The sequence below is a fragment of the Poecilia latipinna genome, unplaced genomic scaffold (assembly GCF_001443285.1).
Source record: "Poecilia latipinna isolate Pla-1442-1.1 unplaced genomic scaffold, P_latipinna-1.0 Scaffold1881, whole genome shotgun sequence".
Lineage (NCBI taxonomy): Eukaryota > Metazoa > Chordata > Actinopteri > Cyprinodontiformes > Poeciliidae > Poecilia > Poecilia latipinna.
This window is the reverse complement of record NW_015114497.1, coordinates 1-21957: the sequence shown is the minus strand read 5'-3', so window position 1 is coordinate 21957 and position 21957 is coordinate 1. Positions and strand designations below refer to the sequence as shown.

Sequence of the window (21957 nt, the reverse complement as noted above, 5' to 3'; positions counted from 1 at the left end):
CTGCTTAATTAAATGGCTAATTTGGGCAAAACTCACTGTACAGTATGGCAGAAAAGAAAATACACATGTATTTATTTATTTCATCATATAAAAAGGACAAATGTTTGACTGTCTTTGGCATAAACTTGACTTGTTAGCGGTCACTTTCCTCTTAATTACCAGGGTGACAGCATGAGGCAGCGTCATGGCGATGGTTGTCGCATCCCTGTGTCACACCACCTCTTCATCAATCTGAAGAGCTTCACCTACAACAGCATCAGTGAAGACGCAGACGTCTTCTTCTCTCTATATGACTCTCGTGAAGCCAAACAAATCAGGTACACATACCAATGCCAATGCTAATAGAGCAGCCTCCATTGGCCCCACAGTACATACTGTATGTGTGCATAAGCTGACAGACACAGTTAGACACACATGCTGTCTCAGTCCAGCAGATTGACTTAGGCACTTTGTGGCTGACAGACTCTCTGAAACTGTGAATTGGCTTCTCTTGCAGTGAGAAGTTCATGGTGAAACTGAATAAAAATGGAGGACCAAAGAATCCAGAGAAAGTTGATCGCCTTTGTGCACTCTTTACGGTGAGAAACTTTCTATTTTGACATTTGATGCCTTGTGAAAATGTTCCCAGACCTTGAAAATGATTGTATTTTGTCATGATATATTTACACGCCATATATATATATATTTTTTTTACATTCAAAAGGTGGCTGAGGAGATAAGTGAACCTGTGTATTTAGGGCCTCCAGACCAGTAGAGGGCCTCAGAGCTCTCAATTTTTTAGACAATATGTATCTCAGAACTTTGAGCTAAAGTTAGCAAGAATGAGCAAATTTTGACTTTAAATTAACGTTAACTTGTACAGCATGTTGAAAACATCGTTCACTGGGTATGACTACAACATTAAATGAGTAAATGGGAAATAACCCAATCCTTACAATACATTTTCAACTTTTACCGTCGAAACACATCGCTAAACAGGCTATATAGGGAATTCATTGTTGGCCTACTTGTTAAATCTATAGATAATATTTGCAGGTGGGTCCTCCAAATCAAATTATGTTGAGGATTCTGCCCTGTCAACATTTGGCCGGCTTCTGCATTAGTCTCATAAAATGTATTGAAGTTTGATTTTGTAATGTGATAAAATGTGAGGAATATTTTACCATTTCTTATTCTAATAATCCAATATATTATATTATTTTTTCTTCCATAGGACCTAAGCAGTAAAGACTTGAAGAGAGACCTGTACATTGTTGCACATGTAATAAGAACTGGTAAATACAAAGAACAAACTCACTTTCTGGAGGATTAAGATCTTGTTGTATTCCTCTCAGGCACTGTCTCCTTGTTTTGTTTCCAGGTCGTATGCTGCTGAATGACTCAAAGAAAGGCCCCCCACACGTCCAGTATAGACGACCTTATGGATGTGCCGTGCTTGCCATGAGCGATGTTTTCCACACCATTACAGACCTCAAAGAGGAGAAGGACTTTGTACTCAAAGTTTACACGTGAGTATGCAGCTGAAGTTACTTGTCTGCTTTTTTTTTTTTTTTTTGATATCCCTGATGAAAATGTTGTTCCTCTCAAGTTTGCTTGGCTCACTTTGCAGTTTGGCTGTGTGTCCTTTCGGAAATAAAAGTTATAAACTCTCTGCAGTAATTAATGCATAAGTGTGGATTTTGTTTTGTACGTGTGTGAAAGCCTGTTTCTTCAGTGTTGGTGCTGGTGTGTTTTGACCGGAATGATAATGAAGTGTCCTTTGGAAAATCAATAGCTCCTCGCCCTGGGTTGGATATAGGGCACCTGGCATGTTGTGAATCTGGCTTCTGCTGTTAGGCTTCGCCACAGATAGCTGTTCCTTTCCACCGGCCAAGAAAGTGGAGGAGGGAGATGGAGAGGAAGAGGCAAAGAGATGGAGCGGGATGACAGAAAGATAATTGAGCAAAGTTAGAGGACAAAGCAACATAACACCAAGCTCAGCATATTTTCTCATCAGTCAACAGCTTAAATGTCACCTTGTTGCCTCCTCTGTGGGTCAGAGGTCATTCACGCACTTATTCCATTTAGTTGCATTAGGACAACACCACGGCACCGCGTGAAAGAAAGATTTCTTGAACAGAGAGCTTATGTCTTTATTGGATTTCTCTGGCAACGTGAAGAGCTCCTCCTTTTAAAAAAGTAAGCAGTGATTCAGTGCTGCTGCCTCCAAACTGTCGGCTCCTATAAGGCTCCAGTCTGTGCATTTCCTCGTGCCTTTCCCAGGGGCCTTTGGGCCCTCAGTAATGAAAAAGGCTGGTAGAGAGCTGGCTGTCAGGTTTGCTTAGTGAGCTGTGCATTTGGGCTAATGTGCTGCTTGATAGCAACTCCCCCTGCTGCTACCTTTTCTCCAGGAGGAAGTCTGCTCTGGGACGCATGCTGTTCATGTGGTCCCCATGCACACAGTCCTAAAACCTCCATCTGGATTTAGAAGCGGGTGAGCTGTAAACAGCCCTGTCCGACTCTCTTTCTCCCCAGCTGCAACAACGAAAATGAGTGGTACCAGGTCCACGAGAACATCATCCGCAAGTCCAACACCAAGTACTCAGCTCCCAGCACCAATTATGGTAAATGTGTTTTCTGATCACAAACCTTCTAGGTTATTGTTAGGAAACATTTCTTGACTCGTCAGTTATGTACTGTGCACATTTTTCCACCGATAGGTTTAGTCTGAGATTATCACACTGTAAAAATACAGAAGAGATTAATATTGATTTAAATGTATTTATAGAGAACAAACTGAATCTGTACATTTGGGAAACTGTAAACCTTTTATTTTATTACAACCACCCTGACAACTACTACTGCAGTAGTTACTTAGAAAAACAGCTGTCCAACTAGTTTGGATATTTGCTGACATAGCAGATAGTTGATTAACAACCAAGTATCAACATTTAAAAACATAAAATCATAGAGTTTATGCTGTAGATGGACACAGTTGAGCTTTTTGAAGCCAGTGAAAGAGTTTGTTGACCCTGTGCTTTTTCTAATTACCAGCAGGGGGTTATAATACTGGTAGCAAAAAGAAGTCAGAGCACATCTGCTGCATTGGCATACCTTTAAATCACAAACCAGCTTGATATTACAAATAGTTGTGCCTATGTTTATTCTTTACATTACCATTTGTAAATTTTCTTTATAGGTGTAATTAATTTTCCCATTTAGAGTGAAAGTGGTAATTAAAGATTTGGTTTCCTTCTCTTTGACAAGTCGTTGCCATGTGTGCGCCGTGAAGACTATCTGGGATCAGTTGCAAATATTCAATGATTTCAAATATTAATTAATATTTATATTTAAATTCTTTCTAAGAATATGGCAACAATTGATAATAACTTAACATTTTCCCCTCTCTTTGTTCGGGCTCTGATCGCATCTCTATGGCCATTTCTTCTCTATCCTGACAACATCCTGACTGTTGTCCTTTAAAAATCCCACCTCTTTCTTCTTTTCTGTTCTTGTTTTATCTTCCTCAATTTTTTTACTTTCTTATCTTTATTTGTCCTCTTTCCTCAACCCTCCCATTCACCCTCCCACATCCACATGTGGCCACTAAAACCCCCCGCTGCCACTTTCTGCAGGCCTCATCATTTCCCTGCAGCTGCTGCGAGGTGAGCTGGAGCAGATCAGACGGGAGAACCAGGCTGTGTTCAACAGGGCGTTGGCGCTCACACGCAAACTGGGTTTCCCAGATGTCATCTTGCCAGGTAAAGAGGCAAAGAGCAGCAGGGGGTAGGGGGTGCAGACAGGAGGGGGAGCCCAAAGGCCAGATGGCTCAGAGGAAAGGAAGGAGGGGAAGGTCACAGATGCTGGTAAACAGGAAGCACTTGAATGTCGAAGTGGATAGAGCAGGAGAGATGTAAGACAGAATTGGGGAAAACAGCAGGAAACAGAGATCTGCAGAGAGGAACGTATAATTGGAAACAGTAACTTGTGTTGTTTGGTTTAGATTTATGGAGATTTTTTTCCAACAATGCATGAGATTAAAAGCTATAGCTCAGCTGCTAAGCTTATTTACAGAGCTGTGAAAAAGTATTTGATCCCTAAACCCAAAGATTGGTTGGTGTAACGACTGCCTTCAGGTCTTTACAATAAATCTTTCATCAGGCCCAGACCACCATACAACCACCACTATGTTAGACTGTAGATATGATATTGTGGGCTCTTTTTCTTGCTGTCTCCCATACTGTATCATCTCTCTCACTCTATCAGCTTCCTTCAGTGATGTTCTTTTTCTGAAGTGCTGTGCCAGATGCAACATTTTTAAAATGTTACACTTTCCTTGTTTTGTCCGTCGACATAATGGTATTTCCAAAGTCTTAAAAGGTCATCACAATATTTTTTTGGTAAATATTAGACAGAGACAAAGTCAAGGTTTTAACCTCTCTTATGGAGACCATTTTTGTACAGTCTCCTCCTTGTTGTTGAGTCACGAACACTGACCTTAAATAACTGGAGCAGCTGCAGCCTCCAGTGCTTCAGATGTTCTCGGTTCTTTTCTGATATCCTGGATCAGTTGTCAATGCACTAATGTTGGTAGGTCAAACACTCCTGGGAAGGCTCTCCTCTTTTCTATGATTTCTCTTAGAATAATAGCCTTTTGTATCTTACAGCCTTCATAGCTTTGTGATCCTTTCCAGACTGATAGTTATTCATGACATTGTCATCTTTTCTTGACGTTCTTTAGACTGGGGCATGATGTGCTGTTGTTTTTAGATATTTTAGCCTACTTCATGTTGTCAGACAGGTTCTGTTTAGGTGAATAGTCATGCCTGAGTGTGGCTTGTGAAACTGGAGCTAGCTTAAATAAATGTGGTTTATCACAGTTAATTGATGAGGTAACATGGGTAAACTAACACTGATGTTTTCAACTACGTTGCAGATTTACTCAGGTTATGAAATTATTTCGGTCATCCAAAACATGTGTGACCAATAAATAGACAAAGAAAATCTGTAAAGAGGCACAAAGGGCACCAGTCCTCAAGCTCAAAGACAGTGAGGCTTGAGTTTATCTCGGAGTACAGCATTCGTTCACGATGTGGTTCTTTGTTTGTACTGACCATCTATAATTCGTTCCTCTCCTTTCCACTCCTGCTTCTCTCTGCTTCACTTGAAATGCCTCCCCAATATCTCTCCTTGTGAGTCATCTGTCCCAAAGGAAATGGCCTTGATATAAATAACAATAATCAGATTTTATAAATAACAGCAATATCTTTCACCAGTGTTGCCTCTGATGTTTGTCTCAATAAACACTGATCTTACAAAAAGGTGCTGAGGCAGTCATGAGGCCGCGCGTGCTTCAACTCAGCAGGGTCATCTTGAATTAAAAAGAACAGTGGCGCAGAATGTGATTCACGAAGATTATTTATTCATGTTGACCACGCGGAGTTCACGTGTGGAGCAGATGAAGGAGACATTTTCACGGTCTACTTTTTTGGGAGAGGTTCTACTTCCCTTATGTAGCTTTAATCCAGTTTACTTTTTAATTACATCTAATTACATTTAATTACAAAAAAAAAAAAAAAAAGAACATCAGTTGTAGCTCCCTCTGGAGCTATAAGAGGCTCAATATTATGGGATGAATGTGTAAAATTAGTGCAGTTGCCTTTAAACAAAGCATCTCCAAACTTTTAATTGCCTCAGGTGATACACGCAATGACCTGTATCTGACCCTGGAACGAGGGGAGTTTGAGAGGGGTGGCAAGAGTGTCCAGAAGAACATTGAAGTCACCCTGTATGTTCTCTACGCTGACGGGGACACGCTCAAAGTATGACACACACGTGCATCACTTCTCATGTCCCATATCATCAGTATGTGAGTAAGAGCGAGCCTGACCTTCTTCCCATGCTTCTTTTCCCTCTGCAGGACTGCATCAGTTTGGGCACCGGCGAGCCGAGCACCTCGGAGTATCGCTCGTTCGTTCTTTACCACAACAACAGCCCTCGCTGGAGCGAGATGGTCAAGCTGCCCATCCCTATCGACCGTTTCAGGGGGTCCCACCTTCGCTTTGAGTTCAGACACTGTTCAAGTGAGTCACAACTGTAGCTCTGTCACAATCAAACCCTCTGGGGAAAAGAAAAAGCAAAATCGGCGCTATCCAAACATGTGCATGAGGCATGATATCATGTTCTTCTTTTCAGCTAAAGACAAAGGAGAGAAAAAGTTGTTTGGTTTTGCCTTCACTCCTCTGATGAGAGAGGATGGGACCACACTCTCAGACGAGGTCCATGAGCTGTATGTGTACAAGGTACGGCGATGCCATAACACTCACATTGGATGTATATTTAGCTTGAATTAACTTGTATCGTCTTCACATCTTATACTTTTTTTTAAATCACGCTTTGCAATGGAAAATATGAACTTTAAAAAAAAAAAAATCGACTTCAGATCCTTTCTGCTCTTCCCTCTATGAACTCAACAGCCATGTATGACTGATCCAAAAATATCTCACAACAAGCTTGGCCCAGGGCTGTTGTCTGTCATTTTCTTGTGTTATCTGTCTTACCTTGTGCAGTCTGATCTCTCTCAACTCTGGACACTTTGTTCTCCAAAGAATGCTTAGAAAGACGGGCAGGTGCTAACATGCTAGCATGTATTGTAGCTCTAAGAAGTGGTTCAGAAACACGCTGAAGCCATAAAATAAATAATTGTATATCTATAGTAGTTGCTGTGTAATTACTAACACTATAAGAGTATTCAAGTGATTAACATCTACGTTTTAGATACCAAATAATTCCAGTTTGTTGTGTTTGTTTTTTTTTGGAATCCTAGATGATAAATATTTAAACGGTGCACTTACTTGAAAATGTGTGCATTGCGAGGGTTATTACCTTTTTCTGCAGTTAGTCTGTGGTGTCCCACCAGTTTTCTGCAGAAATGATCTGGTTCATTGAATAAACTAAATGGTTTTGAACTCACATGCGACTCACAAAACAGGTTCATTGAGTTTATGGCCAAAACCAGAGAACCTGTTACTTAATAACTGCTAGAACTAAAGACGTCACGAACAATTACCTGCTTATTTTTATTTTTGTTTATATAAATGAAAGTGAATTGTTGCTTCTATTTCTGAATTAATAATAGATAAAGTACAGGCTCTTGGTCTGTTGAGTGTAAGTATTCTCTGCACTCTTTCAATGTGTGCATATATTAGGATTTTAGATGAATATCTATTGCTTCTTAAAAAATGTATTCTTTATTCAATTTATGTTTAAAATGTATTTCAGTGTCACATTTCAAATTAATAATTAATTGTCTTAGTTTTTCAGTGACACACTACTAATATGCTGAATTTGCCCTACAAGCAACTATGAAACACATCAATAAACCAAAACATTCATGAAGTTCCTATAAAGGTCGTTTTGCTGTGAAATGTTTTTCCAAACTTGAGCAGTCCTTTCCCATGTCCGTCCTTCATTAGTGTGATGAAAATGCCACATTCAGCAACCAGGGGCTGTACCTGAGCCTCCCCTGCTGCAAGGAGGACTTCAACAGCTGCCCCAACCTGCCAGCCAACCTGCCTTTCCAGAGGAGCCCTAAAGAAACATTCTGGGTCTCCACCATCCTCTGCTCCACAAAACTCACTCAGAACGGTAATTTACCAGCTAACACACCAGTCCTCCATATTTCATACTTGATTCAACTCGGCAAATGTTGGTTTACTTTAATTTTTAGTGGACCTCCTGGCCCTCCTGAACTGGAAGGCCCATCCGGACAGGGTGTTGGACATCCTCGGTCGACTGCGACAGATCAGCGGAGAGGAGATTGTGAAGGTCATCACACCATTATTTCTGAGACGATGAGGAATGAATGGATTATTTACCTTCTTTCTTAATTTTATGCAGCGATTCTCGCCATCACTGGCATTCCTGGTAAAAAATGTTACAACCTCGAGAAACACGTTTATCTGTTTTACTGTCAAACAATCTGAAACTGAAAAATAAAAAGAATAATTGAACCTTTGAGTACAGTGGGGAATTTTACATGAAATAAAATGCAGTACATAGAATTATTGACATTCTTGCTATTTATATGTTTTGAAATCTCCTTTTGTCGATAGAAGAGCACTTAGACTAATCTTTAACATTTCCCAAGAAAGTAATCGTTCACCTTTTTTCTTTGCACAATCTCTCAATCGATTATGCAGAGATTTTCTCTCATACTCTTTTTCTCTTCAGCTCTGCTCAGGTTTTCTATGAGATTTATATCTGGGGGCTGCGAAGCCTATTGAAGAAGGTTAATTTTGTGCCCGGTGAACCATTTGTGATCTGAAGTGGCCATATGATTTAGATCGTAATCCATCAGAAAGACACAATGAAGACCCATTTCCAGTTTTCAAGTAGAGTCGACCACATCTTTTATGTAACCAAGTCGTTTAACCCTCCAGCAGCCTTAGCGTGACACTCAGGAAGAGAGCGGAAAACGTCACGGTCAGACAGCGGGGAAGTGGGTGAGGGGGGAGGGGCTTGTCCCGTCAGACCGTCAATTTCCAAAACCACACCAAAAAAAATCTTGTAAAAGCACAGGGTCACACAGGGTCAGTACGACGAATGGCTATGAGAAAGTTGACATCAACATTCAATGATTACTGATCGGAAACTCACGGACACTGATGGGATTAAAAAAAGTGTTTTCTACATCTTTCATATTCTGAATACATGGAAATGCATTTAAGACTGCTGTTAGGTCATATTATAATTTCAGAATAAATGAAAACGTGTTACATTTTAAACCGAAGGGGCTATAATTTTTTTTAGGTTCTTTTGATTCTGTTTTAGATCATGCCACAGTTGTTTTGACATTATTACTTTTTCCCCCATCGCAGTTCCTGAGAGATGTCCTGGATACACTTTTCTGTCTTTTAGATGACAACACGGACAAATACGGACCGCTCGTTTTCCAGTCTCTGGTAGGGGCATCCAAAGAACGCAGCTGCGCTCACACTTTAAATCATGTCTTGTGACTTTTCTGCAGAGGAGATGGGATGTAACGTGTATATCTGTGTGCTCAGGTGTTCATCATTAACCTGCTCAGGGACAGCCGGTTCTACCACTTCAGACCAGTAATAGACTCCTACATCCAAAACCACTTTGCCGGCGCTTTGGCGTACAAGTAAAGCAAATCTGACCCTATTCTTCTCTCAATCTGCAGCTTGTTTAAAACTTTTTTTTTTTTTTTTTTCATTTATGATGTCTGTGAAGTTTCTTAACTCCAGCTAATTTGTCTGCAGAGAGTTGATTCGATGCCTGAAGTGGTACATGGACCGCTCGGCTGAGGTAGTCCGGCAGGACCACATACAGGAAGCGATGAGGGTAAAGTATCACACTCGCTTCCTCCTTCTTCCGATCAGGCTCCTTCAGTGGGGATTAATTAGCTCCGAAAGAGGAAATGGTCAAACAGAAACGGAGCTGATAAGAAGTAATGCAACACCACAGGAGGAACTCGGGGAGTAAATTCCCTGCACAATTTATTTGAAAGGAAGTCATTGTGAAGCTCTGCGGGTATTGATGGGAAGAGTGCGGCCTTTTCATGTGGCCTTTGTGACAAGATAATGGTAAAAGATATTTCACCGCGCTGCCCGATTGCAATCATTTCTTTCATATATTGATTTTTAACCTTAAACTGATTTGGTGGTCAGGCCTGCTTCCTCTGCCAGGGATCTAAAAGTATGAGATGACATGTACGGTGGGTTATCTGATTGTTTGTCTCCGTCCGTATCCTGCACTTAATTCACCACAGGCACTGGAGTACCTGTTCAAGTTCATAGTCCAGTCTCGCATCCTGTACTCGAGGGCCACCTGTGGGATGGAGGAGGAGCAGTTCAGGGCCAGCATCCAGGAGCTTTTCCAGTCAATCCGCTTTGTCCTGAGTCTGGACAGCCGCAGCTCAGAGAATCTTGTCTTCACACAGGTTAGACACATCCTGTCAAACGTTTTCACTGTTTGGGGTTCAAAATACACACGGTACAAATGTGTAACCGCTTCGGAGGTGACAATGCTATTACAAGCACGGTGGTACATTTCAAGTGTTTGCATTTCATGTTTCCGGCTGATTTATCGTTGAGTATCGCAAATAGAAACATATTCCTGTGAGGGTTGTTTTATTTATAGTAGCATCCAAATTGTCCAGATTAATTGGTCTATCATATTCCTCTTGACTGTGATCCTCATCTGAAAACTTGACTTTGGATCTCTGAGCATTAGTGTAGTCCTTTTTCTTCTTAGCTCAGGTACAATGTCTCTGACTTTGTCTCTAGTTCAGGAGTGGTTTGACATGAGGATGGTGACAATTGTGTCATACTTTTTCCTTCTAGTCAATTTTCCAACAAGATTTAGTAAAAAGGCAACATATTATCAATGGCATGTTGTTGCTTAGCCTCCTTGTGAAGAATCTCAAAGACTGTGAAGGAAGCACACTTCTCCATAATCATGTCGACCATAACATGACATTTCTGTTTAAATGCTTTCTATTGATATTCTAGTAAACTTTAGTTGTTTTTTTATTAGCTGTAAACCCTAATCAGCACTTAAAGTTGATCACTTTATGTGTATAAAATTATTATTTTTTTCCTTCTCTACCATAAATGATCTTTTCAGTGATATTCTAATTTCACAAAAAGTCCTTTTCCTCTTTTACCAGTTGTCATTTTGTTATATATTTCCTTTGGTTATGCTGTTGTTATAGAATGATTTTTGTTCATTTGTGTTTTGTCGTATTAGTGTTGGTGTAATTTTTATTTTAGATATTATTTTAACTGAGGCTTCAGTGCCTTATTGTCACTGTTGCTCTGTCCATGGCTTGATCCTGGACACTTTAGAGGCGTGACCAGCTGCACGCTTTTCTGCGGTCATAATTCCTGACTCTCCTCCTTTTCAGTAAGTTACAGCGCCCCCATGTGTTGGATCCACAATGCAGCAGTTGATGTGAAGCCATCAGCCCTCTCCAACAGGATGTTTTTTTTTTTTTCAGAAACTGGTTTTGTTTTAAACAATATAGATAAACTATAGTTTTGGCTTTTATTGAAGAAAAGTCATGTAGAATCAGTAGCAATCTGCTTGTTCTACTTATTTTAAGTATTATAATGTTGCTGTATATTTTATATCTTTTTAAATGTTAAGTGTCATTGTTAGGGTGTTCATGCAGACACTTTTTCATATGTGTGTGCTGTAAATGATTTCTTAGTGTCGCCCTCTGCCCCCATAGGCTGCACTGTTGAACAGTTTTCCAGACATCTTCGATGAGCTGCTGCAGATGTTCACCGTTCAGGAGGTAGCTGAATATGTCAGGGGCACACTAGGGAGCATGCCCAGCACAGTGGACATTGGTCAGTCCATGGACGTGGTCAAACTTCAGTCGATTGCTCGTACAGTTGAAAGCCGACTCTTCTTCTTTCCTGGTGAGACAAACATGAAGGATTTAGGATCTTTTTTTTTTGTTTTTTACCTCACAATAATCTTGCTTTTCGCCTCATCGCTCTCTGCTTGCTTTCCCCCACTGCTTGTTGCCTCAGAGTCCCGGAGTATTCTGCTGCCAGTCGTCCTGCATCACATCCATCTACATCTGCGCCAGCAGAGGGAGCTGCTCATTTGTTCTGGGATCCTGAGCAGCATCTTTTCAATAATCAAGACCAGCTCCATGGTGCAGTACACTTTACCAAGTCCATAATTACAGGGTTACTTAGTTCTACTAAGCTTAGTATTCCAGTGTGTGTAAGTACAGAGAACTATTGAACTTTATTTAAAGGTTTTCCAGGTCCAAATAATTATGACACATTAAAATAGAGATCAGAAACCCTTTTTTATTTCCATACGCTATTTTTCATCCTACTGCTACCCTTCCTTCTGTCCTTCTTTCGATCTTTTACTTCCATTTGTGGTACTAAATTGAATACGTAGTACATGCATACATAGTTTTCAAAGCATCTGCAGTCAGAACGATCATGTTGCATTTATCTGACCTTTACGTCATCTGACTGCATTTCCAAATAGACTAGTCTACAGAAGTTGACATCAGTGCTCCACGAAAGGCCATTGCTAGTAGTTATACTTTAATTTTTTCTCAGCTTTTTCCTTCTTTTTATGAAGAAGGAAAAACAACGTTGAGCTCAACGTTGGCTCAACGTTGAGCAACGTTGGCTCCCGTTGCTCAACAACTTTTAAATCGATTCACAGATGGATCAAATTAATCGATCCATTATTACTTTTGAGAATGCGGGTTGCTTTGGGGTCATAAACTGTTCACACAGAAGTGTGACTGCAGTAGTAATAAATTACTAGTCTGATTGCCCATCAGAAGACCCGCTGTGTGAATGTAGCCTAGGCGCCATACTTTATCAATCACATACTTCATGGTGGTTTAAAGTTTTCCTCATCCTCTTTTAATTTGACTGTCTTCTCAGGAGTCCTCTGTTCAAGAAGAAGTGGAAATGATGGTGGAGAGCCTTCTGGATGTGCTGTTGCAGACTCTGCTGTCCATCATGAGCAAATCTCATTCTGTGGAGACATCCAGAGGACAACGCTGTCCCCAGTGCACCGCGGAGATAACGGTAAGCCTTCACTCAATCTGCCCCTTTGAAGGATGATAACAAAACTCCGCAAACTTTAGTCATTATTTTGAGCAGGTTTATTTATGTGTTTTCGTACTTGTTCTCTCTCTCTCTGCAGGGGGAGTACGTTTCCTGCCTCCTTTCTCTCCTCAGACAGATGACAGAGATCCACTTCCACCACCTTCTCAACAGTTTCCATAGCAAGGAGGAACTAAAGGCGAGAGAGTCTAAAAGTCTGATAACGTCTTTGCTCAGTTCTCTCAGTTTCAGACCTGAGCTGACATCAGGGAAAGTTTGTACTGCCGTCTGTTGGCTGCACACTTGGACTGAGCAGATTTTTGTTGCCTCTTTTCCCGCAGGAGTTTCTGTTGAAGATTTTCTGTGTTTTTCGAAACCTGATGAAGCTGACTATCTTCCCCAGAGACTGGAGCGTCATGCGTCTCCTAACCAGCCAGTAAGTATTGCTTCTTTGCTTCTGTTGTACGGTTTTTATCCCGCAGATGGTGAGTGAACAAAGCCAGCTCTCTAATCCAGAGACTCATCCGAAGGTGATGCTTGTGTTGCAAGTGTTTAAATTCGCCTTTTGGCAGCCGGCTTGTTTTTACTTTACACTTTGTCGTATTTCTGCAGCGTCATCGTAGTGACGACTCAGTTTCTGTCTCCGGCGCTGCACAAAAACTTCTCCGAGGGAGATTTTGATTTCAAGGTGTGTCTGTGCATTTGCAAACGATGAAAACCCATAACTCCATAAAACCACTAGATATTTTATGCTTTTTATGTAATCATTTAAATGGTATTACTTGCTAATTATGTGGATTTCTCTTTGTATTTTAGGTGTGGAACTCCTTTTTCAGCCTCACTGTCCTCTACATCAACCAGCCCAGTCTGCAGCTGGAAGCACTCCCTCCTGCCAAGAGAAAGAAAACCCTGGACAAGTAAAAGCCTCTCTCAAATTCTAAAAAATAAGCATGTGCATTATTATTATTATTATTATTGTTATTTTTATCAGATTTCAAACAATGTATCTTATTACTCACTTCTAAATCTCCTTTTGTAGGCATGGGGATTTGAGAGTAATAATGGCATATGAGCTCTTCAGCATGTGGCAGAAATTAGGTGGGTCAACCGTCGCTCACTTCATCAATAATAATTTAAGTGAGGTATGTGTAGTACATTGCAAATGTATTATGATTTATTTTTAATATTTTGCTTCCAAAGTCAGGCTTAGTCACAAATGTGGAGCAACAATTCTTTATGTTTTATTGTATTTTTCACTACTTCATGCAGAAATAGGAGTCACTCAGCGGTTACAAAAGGCTAATGCAGTTAAAGAATGAAGCTGTTTCCTGTCAACACATAGAAATATTAATATGAAGAGAAACTTTAAGCAGCATCTTTAGGCATTTTGTTTGCAGCGGTCTTTGACAAAAGCACCATTTAAGACCAATTCTTTAGGAGCTTCCACATTGCTTCACAGCAGTATTTATCTCCCTATATCTTAGGCTTGACGTTTCTTCTTTTCTTATTTTGTGCTTTTGTTCTCCACCTATTTACATATTTAATTAAGCTTACCCATGTTGCACTGCATTCTGTTACAGTCACAGAGAAATTATAACATTTTAAGGGATTTTCAAAACCCCTTAAAGATCTAAGGATCGGTATCATTTTACAAAGTCTTGAGGCCTCATAAGAACAGTTTAAAGAAATTCAGTGTGGCTTAAAACACCATTGTGTTTGTATTCTTTATATGTTTAGCAGAGTTGTTCAACAAACACCTCTGTCTGTATCAATCCATTTCAACTAGGTGACAACAAGCCACACTTCATCCCAGGAATGATGGGACCCTTCCTTGGTGTCACCTTAGTTCCTCAGACCGAGGTCCGGAATATTATGATCCCAATTTTTCATGATATGATGGACTGGGAGCAAAGGAAAAATGGGAATTTCAAACAAGTTAGTATAAAATTGATTTGTTGTGAAATCCAGAGTGTGTGCCCTGTCCTTACGTAGCTCTTTGTCACACAACGCACCTGTTCCTGGACGTTCGTAACTCCAGGTGGAGGCAGAGCTGATGGATAAGCTGGACAGCATGGTGTCGGATGGGAAAGGCGATGACAACCACAGAGAGCTCTTCAGCTTGTTGTGAGTTTCAAACAAATGCTCAGTGAGACTATGAAGGAAATATTCTGTTTCTTTAAGATTTTTAATTTTTTTCCCTGTTGTTTTTTGTTTCTTTTATCACAACAGAACACAGCTGTTTGGTCCTTATCCAAGGTGAAGAATAACTTTTGCACTTCCAAAAGCTGAACGATGCTGGCATTTGCTTCCTGTACTTAATATCTGTGGTCAATGTGTGTTTTCCTCCAGCTTGCTGGAGAAGATTGAGCAGGAGACATGGAGGGAAACTGGCATCTCATTTGTGACATCAGTCACAAGACTTGTTGAGAGAATACTTGATTACAGGTATGCTAAAGTAAAGTTACGTGCTATAATGATGTTGTTTTCAGGGCTTTAAAAAGGGAACTTGCACTTCCAGGGACTGCATGAAAGGGGACGAGATGGAGAACAAGAAGATCAGCGGTTCAGTCAACCTTATGGTGAGACATTCATTACACTTTCGATCTTATGTGATCATTTCGTAAAAGGGGAAAAGTGACCTGCTTTTTATTTCTTGTTCTACTGCAACATCAGAACTTCTACAAATCAGAGGTGAACAAGGAGGACATGTACATCCGCTACATCCACAAACTAAGTGACCTGCATCTTCAGGCAGAGGATTTCACAGGTAACCTTCAGACTGCAAGTACGTTTTTGTCACATAGTTTGGTACGACTCAACGCTCACTTTGATACTAGCTGCTGTAGAACCTTTTAGCAGCTGATTTTTTATGGTACAACTACGTAATTTCATTTTGATTGAAGGCGAGCTCTGCTTTATTGACCCTAAAAATATTGTGTCTGTTGATATCAAGAGCACAATAGATTCAGCGTTCCTATTGCACACAAAGGGAAAGGGAGTAATAACTAAGTGTGTCAGTCAAGTTTCAAATTGTGGCATTCAAAGTATGACATTTGCACTGGAGAAACGTGATCAGTGCTACTGAATCAGTGGTGCTAATCCTATTGATAACGGCACCTTACAAGTGTGGCCATTTACAAATAAGAGTGTTGGAAAAACATTAACTTGCCGATGGGAAACAAAATCCTTTTTGTAATTGAACTGTTGTATCAAACTGAGAGAGAAATAAATGAATATTAATAGATAATTATAAAATGCACAATTCTAATTTTGACCTTTGGCATTTAATAACAAAGCCAAAAACAAAAGCAAAATAAAGTAAAATAAAAACATTCTATGCAGGTGTAACTTTTTTTCACTTGAACTTGGATATCGAATAGATGTCTTTCTTTTTTTTTCTTCTTTCTTTGTCTTCTCTCTCTCTCTGTCTCTGTTTTTCCTCTCTCTCTCTCTCTTCATGCAAAAGGAAGATGGGGCATCAAATTATAAAACCTGGTTTCAAACCCCCATTTTATTATTTGCTCCCACGCAGATGAACATGTTAATAGATAGGAGACTTCCAACCTTAAAAAATCAAACAAGAGTACAGAGACTCCCTTGATTAAATTCATGGCCTAAATGTCAGGTAGATAATTATGTGCTTCTGGCATTTACTCTTTCATTCTTGGATTTATTATTTATTATTACTTCTTAGAAAAAGATTTACTGTGCAGTTTGTATTTTATAATCCCCCCTTTCAGTCCTGTAAGCAGAAAATCAGGGGAACTTTGCAGCTTATATGCAACAGGCTGAGGACGTGGCATTAAAGAGTGCTACTCACAAACTGTAGCTGCTTCCATATGAGTCATTAAAGACACGTCGATCCATTACACAGCTCAAATATTATCAACACTATACATGCTTGTTGGCAAATATAACATTATGACCTTGAATTTATTGATGCTTATTTTGTGAAATACAGTTATTATGGTGACATAATGAATGTTGTAATATTTTCCTATTTATTTCCGGAAATTAGCACATTTATATGTAAAGAATAGTAATTAGATGTAAACAGTGTTATTTCTTCTCTACTACAATTAAATAAATTTGTCCTTGAGAGTTGCACAGGGTGCCATTAAAGTACTAGTAAATTAGACATTTTGCATATATCAGTGTAGCAACCAATATTTTGCTATTTTTTTTAAATCTGCTGTAACATTTAGAGCACAAACATTGATTAACTGTTACAAGTTTTGTTATTTTGATTTATTTTGAACTATAGAATAGTTTTCATTGATTAAAAAAAAGAAAAACTAAACCTGGCACGACACAAGTGGCATGACATCCTATTTGCTCTGATATAAAAACCCGTGACTGCTCACCGGATAAGAAAGGCTAAGAAAGACGTTGTGAGTCCTGTTATCTTTAATCAGCTGAAATTCATGTTGGCAGGTCGATTCTTACCAGAACCAACCACAAAATTCTGATTGCTCCATGTCTACCATGGATGTTGCTCTTCCTCCTCTCTCTTTTGCATGCGTTAGTTGTGGCTCTGCTGACTTGATATTTTGCTGCAATCTGCACTTCTGAGCTGCACTCTAATGGCGTGTGCTTTTACCTTGCGACTCTAAAGCTGTTCCAGAGTGCCTTACTTGATGTGTCAACACACTAAATGACACTCATGCAAGTTTTCCTCATGACTGGGCCTGATTTTCGTTTTCCGTGTCACTGCTTGAAACACACATCAAGGGATCCGGGGCACAAACACAGCCAGAAGTAAGCCACATGGTGAACAGTAAGAGACACAATGGTGGGGGATGGGAGCTATTCCCTTAAGTGAACAGTGTGGGTCACGAAGGGTGGCTAACAAAACACATTCAAGGCTTGCAACACAACAGCACTGGAATATTTATAGTATGTTATATTTTTTATGACTGCGTATTTTATGCATTGAACCAATGACAAAGGCAAACCACAGTCTGTCACTCTGAACTTTTAAAACAACATGAGGGCTCTTCATCAGCTTGGTGTTAATTTGAACACAAAACATTTTGAATGTAAACTCTTTCAAACAGACGGCATTTAGTCACGTAATTCGCCAGAATAAAAACGTTGGTGGACTTTTTTTTTTTTTTCTTCCCATGAAATGCGGATCTACAGAATAGGCACGTTCTCAGATTAAAAATAGACCTTTGGTTCTAATTTAAGCACAAGCAGTTCTGTTGTGTTGAAACAGCTGAACAGACCTCCTCCCACCCGGGCGACAGAAGGGAAAGCTTCAATTGTGTGCCTTGATTGGTTCATTCAGATATTTCCTACAAGTAAAGGGGGCAAATGTTTATTTTTAGAGGCACCAAATTATGTCTGGTTTCATCTTTCAAGCCCTTAGTGTGTGCGTAGAGGAATGTTAACCGATATCTGTCTGTGCAGATGTACAGTGGTACAGTTGTTTTTGCTGTTGCTTTGCTTTGTTTGAATGTTCTTGGTTCATTTCTAAGCTTCTCAGGCTAAAGTTTGCATATTATCATTGAATCTTTCTGGTTTTCATGTACTGGTTTCTTCATGTCAGGTGTTCATAGAAGCAAAAAGAAGCTTTTAAGACATAGGTAATGTGCATGCGATGCACTGCTACATTACACATAAAGGTACATAAAAATAAATAAATGGTAAAATATTAAATGAGGATATAAATTTCCTGTGAGGAAGCTAAAGCTTGGGTGGCATTGGACCTTTGGAACGCTACAGAAAATCTCTAGTCTTGGAAGAAGTGGTTATTGAGATCTTGTGTGCTAATGGAAATTTAAATGTCCATAAAAATAAAAAAAAAGTCTGATTTTGTTGTGTGTTTTGAAACATATTGTAATTTTAACAACTTTCTGATCCTGGAAATGAAATATTTAAACATCCTTAATGTTCTTTCCACCTCTACTTTCTGTCTTGCCAGCATACAGTCATGTTGCTCAGGCCATCTTGTGTATTTTTGCCACTGACTGTGTTTCAGGTCGTACACCATCTGTTGCTGAAAAAAAAATGCTGATTATAAATTTCTGCTTTTCTTTACTCTAAAAAAAACATCGTCTCTTCATGTTACTTTGCTGTATCAAACATAGTTATGCATTTGTTCACTTGTTATTCGTTAACAGAGGCAGCGTTCACTCTGCTGCTGTACTGGGAGCTGCTGCAGTGGGAGGACCGGCCTCTGAGGGATTTTCTCCACTACCCCTGTCAGAGCGAGTGGCAACGCAAAGAAAACCTGAGTCGTAAAATCCTTCACTACTTCAACAAGGGAAAGGCGAGTGACTTTTGTTTTGTTCTGTTTTCTGCAGCTGTGTCTTTTATATCTTACATTTCTTAATGATTTAATTGCTCTCCAGTCTGAGTCATTTTACTGTCTCTTACTGTGAGGAAAGGGAAAAAATTGCGGTGACGTAAATTTGATATTTTTTTTCAAACCAAACATGATTTGTATTTGGTTTGAAACACAAACACAAATCAATAGATTTGTGTGGTTAAATAGAAAGGAGAAGGTTGAAACTCAGGGGTGCCAAAGTCCAATCCTTGAGTGCTATCATCCCACTTCTCCAGCACCTGAATCAAATGAACTACTTGTTAGCAGAAACTCTGCAGAGCTGAATTACTGCTGGTGAGGGAATTCAGATATCTGACTCTGGTGTTTTTGGAGGAGGGAGGCAGGCTGGTAGGTCTCAAGGACTGGACTTGAGAACCCTTGTTGCTGGTACTGTTTCTGTTTAAGATTCTTTGTCTCTGTTGTTGAAGGGCTGTTACATTTTCATCATGAACGTGCAGCTGATCATTAACTTTTTCATTTTTCCTCCTTGATCATTTGCCAAAGGCTTACATGTTACGAAAACAACATTTCTTAGTGGATTATATGCTGCAGAATTGCATTGTTCACACAAGTTTAAGTATCTTTTAAAGTAAGTCCAGTTTCTTAGTATGACACTTACAAATATCTAATCATATAAACAACTATTTAATGCTTGATTTTAATGTTTGAACAGGTCGATATGGAGCTAATTTCTGATGTATTTGTATATGTTGTAGGGAGCTATGTAAATGACTCACATAAAAGTTTTTGCACTAATCCAGTGCTTCATACTGAGGAAGAGCAATCAGTTGAAATGTAATTTTCTTTCCCAAACCTCTCCTCCCTGGCCGGTGTTCATCCGCAAAATTAAATTAGTTGACCGGCCCGTATGCTCTGCAGAGGAAAATGCCCAGTGGACCCAGGTAGCAGCTGAAAAGAAATAAAACTGTCATCTTTCATTAACTTATTGCCTTCTCCTGCAGTTATTGCTATATATGAAGGGGAAAAAAAATTATAGAGACTCCTCAAGCAGTGAGTGTTAAAATTTTTTACTGGATAAAAATAGCTCAATGTGTTGGTTAAAAAGCACCCAGCAAGTTGGTACCAGAAGGAATGTAAAGATTTGGAAATTAACCTTGCTGCTTTCCCTTGGTACAACTCAGAAACTGCTTTTTGATGAAATTAAGGAGAGCAAAGAGTTAAAACTCCAACGTATCATTGGTTCTAGCATTTTTGTGAAACTACACCATCCACAGCCAACCCCAATGGAGGGTAGCGCAGTGTCAATTTACAATTTTAGAATATAAAATCTAATTACTTCCCTCTTTTGCCATGAACAAAGATGCTTCTTACATTGCCAGTTAAAACATGTTTGTTCTTCATTCAATCAAGCTGCTAACAGTGGGTGGAGTATCCAGAAATTTTTCTCAAGTAAAAGCTTCTGTTTGATCAAAACCATCTTCCTCAATCCTTACACGCAACAGACAAATATAATGACAACATTGATCATTTTAATGGTGTTTTTTTATTTTTATTTTTTATTTTTTATTTTAGATTCATTTCTCATTCTTCCATTATCTCTTTTATATCTCCACAGTGCTGGGAATATGGGATCTCTCTCTGCCGGGAGCTGGCTTTCCAGTATGAGACTTTATATGATTATCAGAGTCTCAGCTGGATACGGGTAAGTAAAGTGCCTCACGCTACGCGTTTCTGCTGCTGCTGCTGCTGCTGCTGCCATCAAACAAGCATCCTCTGTGATGCTGTAAGGAAAGATTTTCAGCTCCCTCTGTCACCGTGATGCTCGGTTGTGGGGTGTGAAGTGCAAACACAACGTCCCAATTACCTGAGCACGCCCACGCGCCTCTGGAAGAGCAGAGGATTCAGCAAAGTGTGTGATTAAATTATTATTCATCATGGCTCCGCTGCTTGTTTGTCTTTGTGTCACAGAAAATGGAGGCAGCGTATTATGACAACATCATCGAACAGCAGAGGATCGAGCCGGAGTTCTTTAAGATGGGCTTCTATGGGAGGAAGTTTCCTTTCTTCCTCAGGGTAAGAGACTGCAGTGGTCGGAAATCCGCATTACAGCAGGAAACCGTGTCTGTTATTCCCACATGTAACTAATGGGATAGTGGACATGTCTGCTTGTCTGCTGACGTGTAGAAAAGATGATCTGCAACTTGTTTAAATCTAATGTTAAACTTGTTTGCAGCTGCTGCGCGGTTTTGGCAGGAACACATAAAAGAAAATCCTACAATTTGTTTTTAAGGTCTTAAACAGCCTCGCTCCGCCTTATTTAATACAGCTTCTCACCTGGTCACTTGGCTCTGCTGACCAGCTGCTTCTGGTCATTCCCAGTGGAAGCTTTGAGGGATGAAGACCTTCGATATCGAGACCCCTAAGTTAAAGAACGCTTATAAATTTGACAGGCCCTTTCACTGTCCAGTTTTAAAACTCGTCTAAAAATATTTTACTCATTTGCCTTTAACCCAAATGAGACTAGATTTTACTTTATTTTGATCAGTTTTACTGCTTTGTTTGTTCAGTAGAATTTTTAAAATTCATTTAATGTTTTCTTTTATCTTATCTATCTCTCATGTTCAGCACTTTGTTTCAGCTGCGGCTGGTGTTTATGCACTTTGCAAATTAAGTTGTTGATGTTTATGGTTGGGGTTTGGCTGCAGCCAGTTCATTGGAGGATTGAAAATAAGTAATTGTTTTAAATTTGGTGCGTGCAGTCATTAATAGCCGCTTCTTAACTGCTCTAGAGAAAAGGTTTTTCATTTTAAAACTACAACTTTAGTGTGAAATATATTATGTCAATGTATAATGTTGGCTGTTTTTCTTTTAATAGTAAAAAACTGAAATTTGTGAGTATTGCTAGCTCAGCAGCTTGTGCTGCTGGTGCTGAAACAGTAAAAAAAAAAGATGAGGGGAAGTTAATTTCAGATCCAGCAGGCTTGTGCTACAGATTTTAAACAGAGTAAGAGGTACAGGGTTTGTGTGAGGTTTGAACACTTCCCTGCTTTTTTTCTGCAGAATAAGGAG

General features: G+C 39.6%; 1 protein-coding gene across 1 annotated transcript in view; it reads left to right on the top strand.

The window, feature by feature from the left end:
* LOC106934919 (dedicator of cytokinesis protein 3-like) overlaps positions 1-21048 on the top strand; it is a 44790-nt gene extending 23742 nt beyond the window's left edge. The window contains exons 9-40 of the mRNA XM_015015087.1: positions 163-317; positions 497-578; positions 1214-1274; positions 1361-1508; positions 2515-2603; positions 3615-3740; positions 5677-5801; positions 5900-6062; positions 6175-6281; positions 7455-7626; positions 7709-7806; positions 8859-8942; positions 9045-9145; positions 9264-9345; positions 9773-9943; positions 11237-11429; positions 11544-11671; positions 12432-12578; positions 12697-12795; positions 12938-13032; positions 13209-13284; positions 13413-13513; positions 13636-13694; positions 14383-14531; positions 14635-14720; positions 14826-14852; positions 14946-15041; positions 15115-15175; positions 15270-15363; positions 18722-18870; positions 20504-20590; positions 20857-21048. Coding sequence (XP_014870573.1) covers positions 163-317; positions 497-578; positions 1214-1274; positions 1361-1508; positions 2515-2603; positions 3615-3740; positions 5677-5801; positions 5900-6062; positions 6175-6281; positions 7455-7626; positions 7709-7806; positions 8859-8942; positions 9045-9145; positions 9264-9345; positions 9773-9943; positions 11237-11429; positions 11544-11671; positions 12432-12578; positions 12697-12795; positions 12938-13032; positions 13209-13284; positions 13413-13513; positions 13636-13694; positions 14383-14531; positions 14635-14720; positions 14826-14852; positions 14946-15041; positions 15115-15175; positions 15270-15363; positions 18722-18870; positions 20504-20590; positions 20857-21033 — 3588 coding nt within the window. The 3' untranslated portion in view covers positions 21034-21048. The remainder of the gene's footprint in view (positions 1-162; positions 318-496; positions 579-1213; positions 1275-1360; positions 1509-2514; positions 2604-3614; positions 3741-5676; positions 5802-5899; positions 6063-6174; positions 6282-7454; positions 7627-7708; positions 7807-8858; positions 8943-9044; positions 9146-9263; positions 9346-9772; positions 9944-11236; positions 11430-11543; positions 11672-12431; positions 12579-12696; positions 12796-12937; positions 13033-13208; positions 13285-13412; positions 13514-13635; positions 13695-14382; positions 14532-14634; positions 14721-14825; positions 14853-14945; positions 15042-15114; positions 15176-15269; positions 15364-18721; positions 18871-20503; positions 20591-20856) is intronic.
* The last annotated feature ends 909 nt before the right edge of the window (positions 21049-21957 follow it).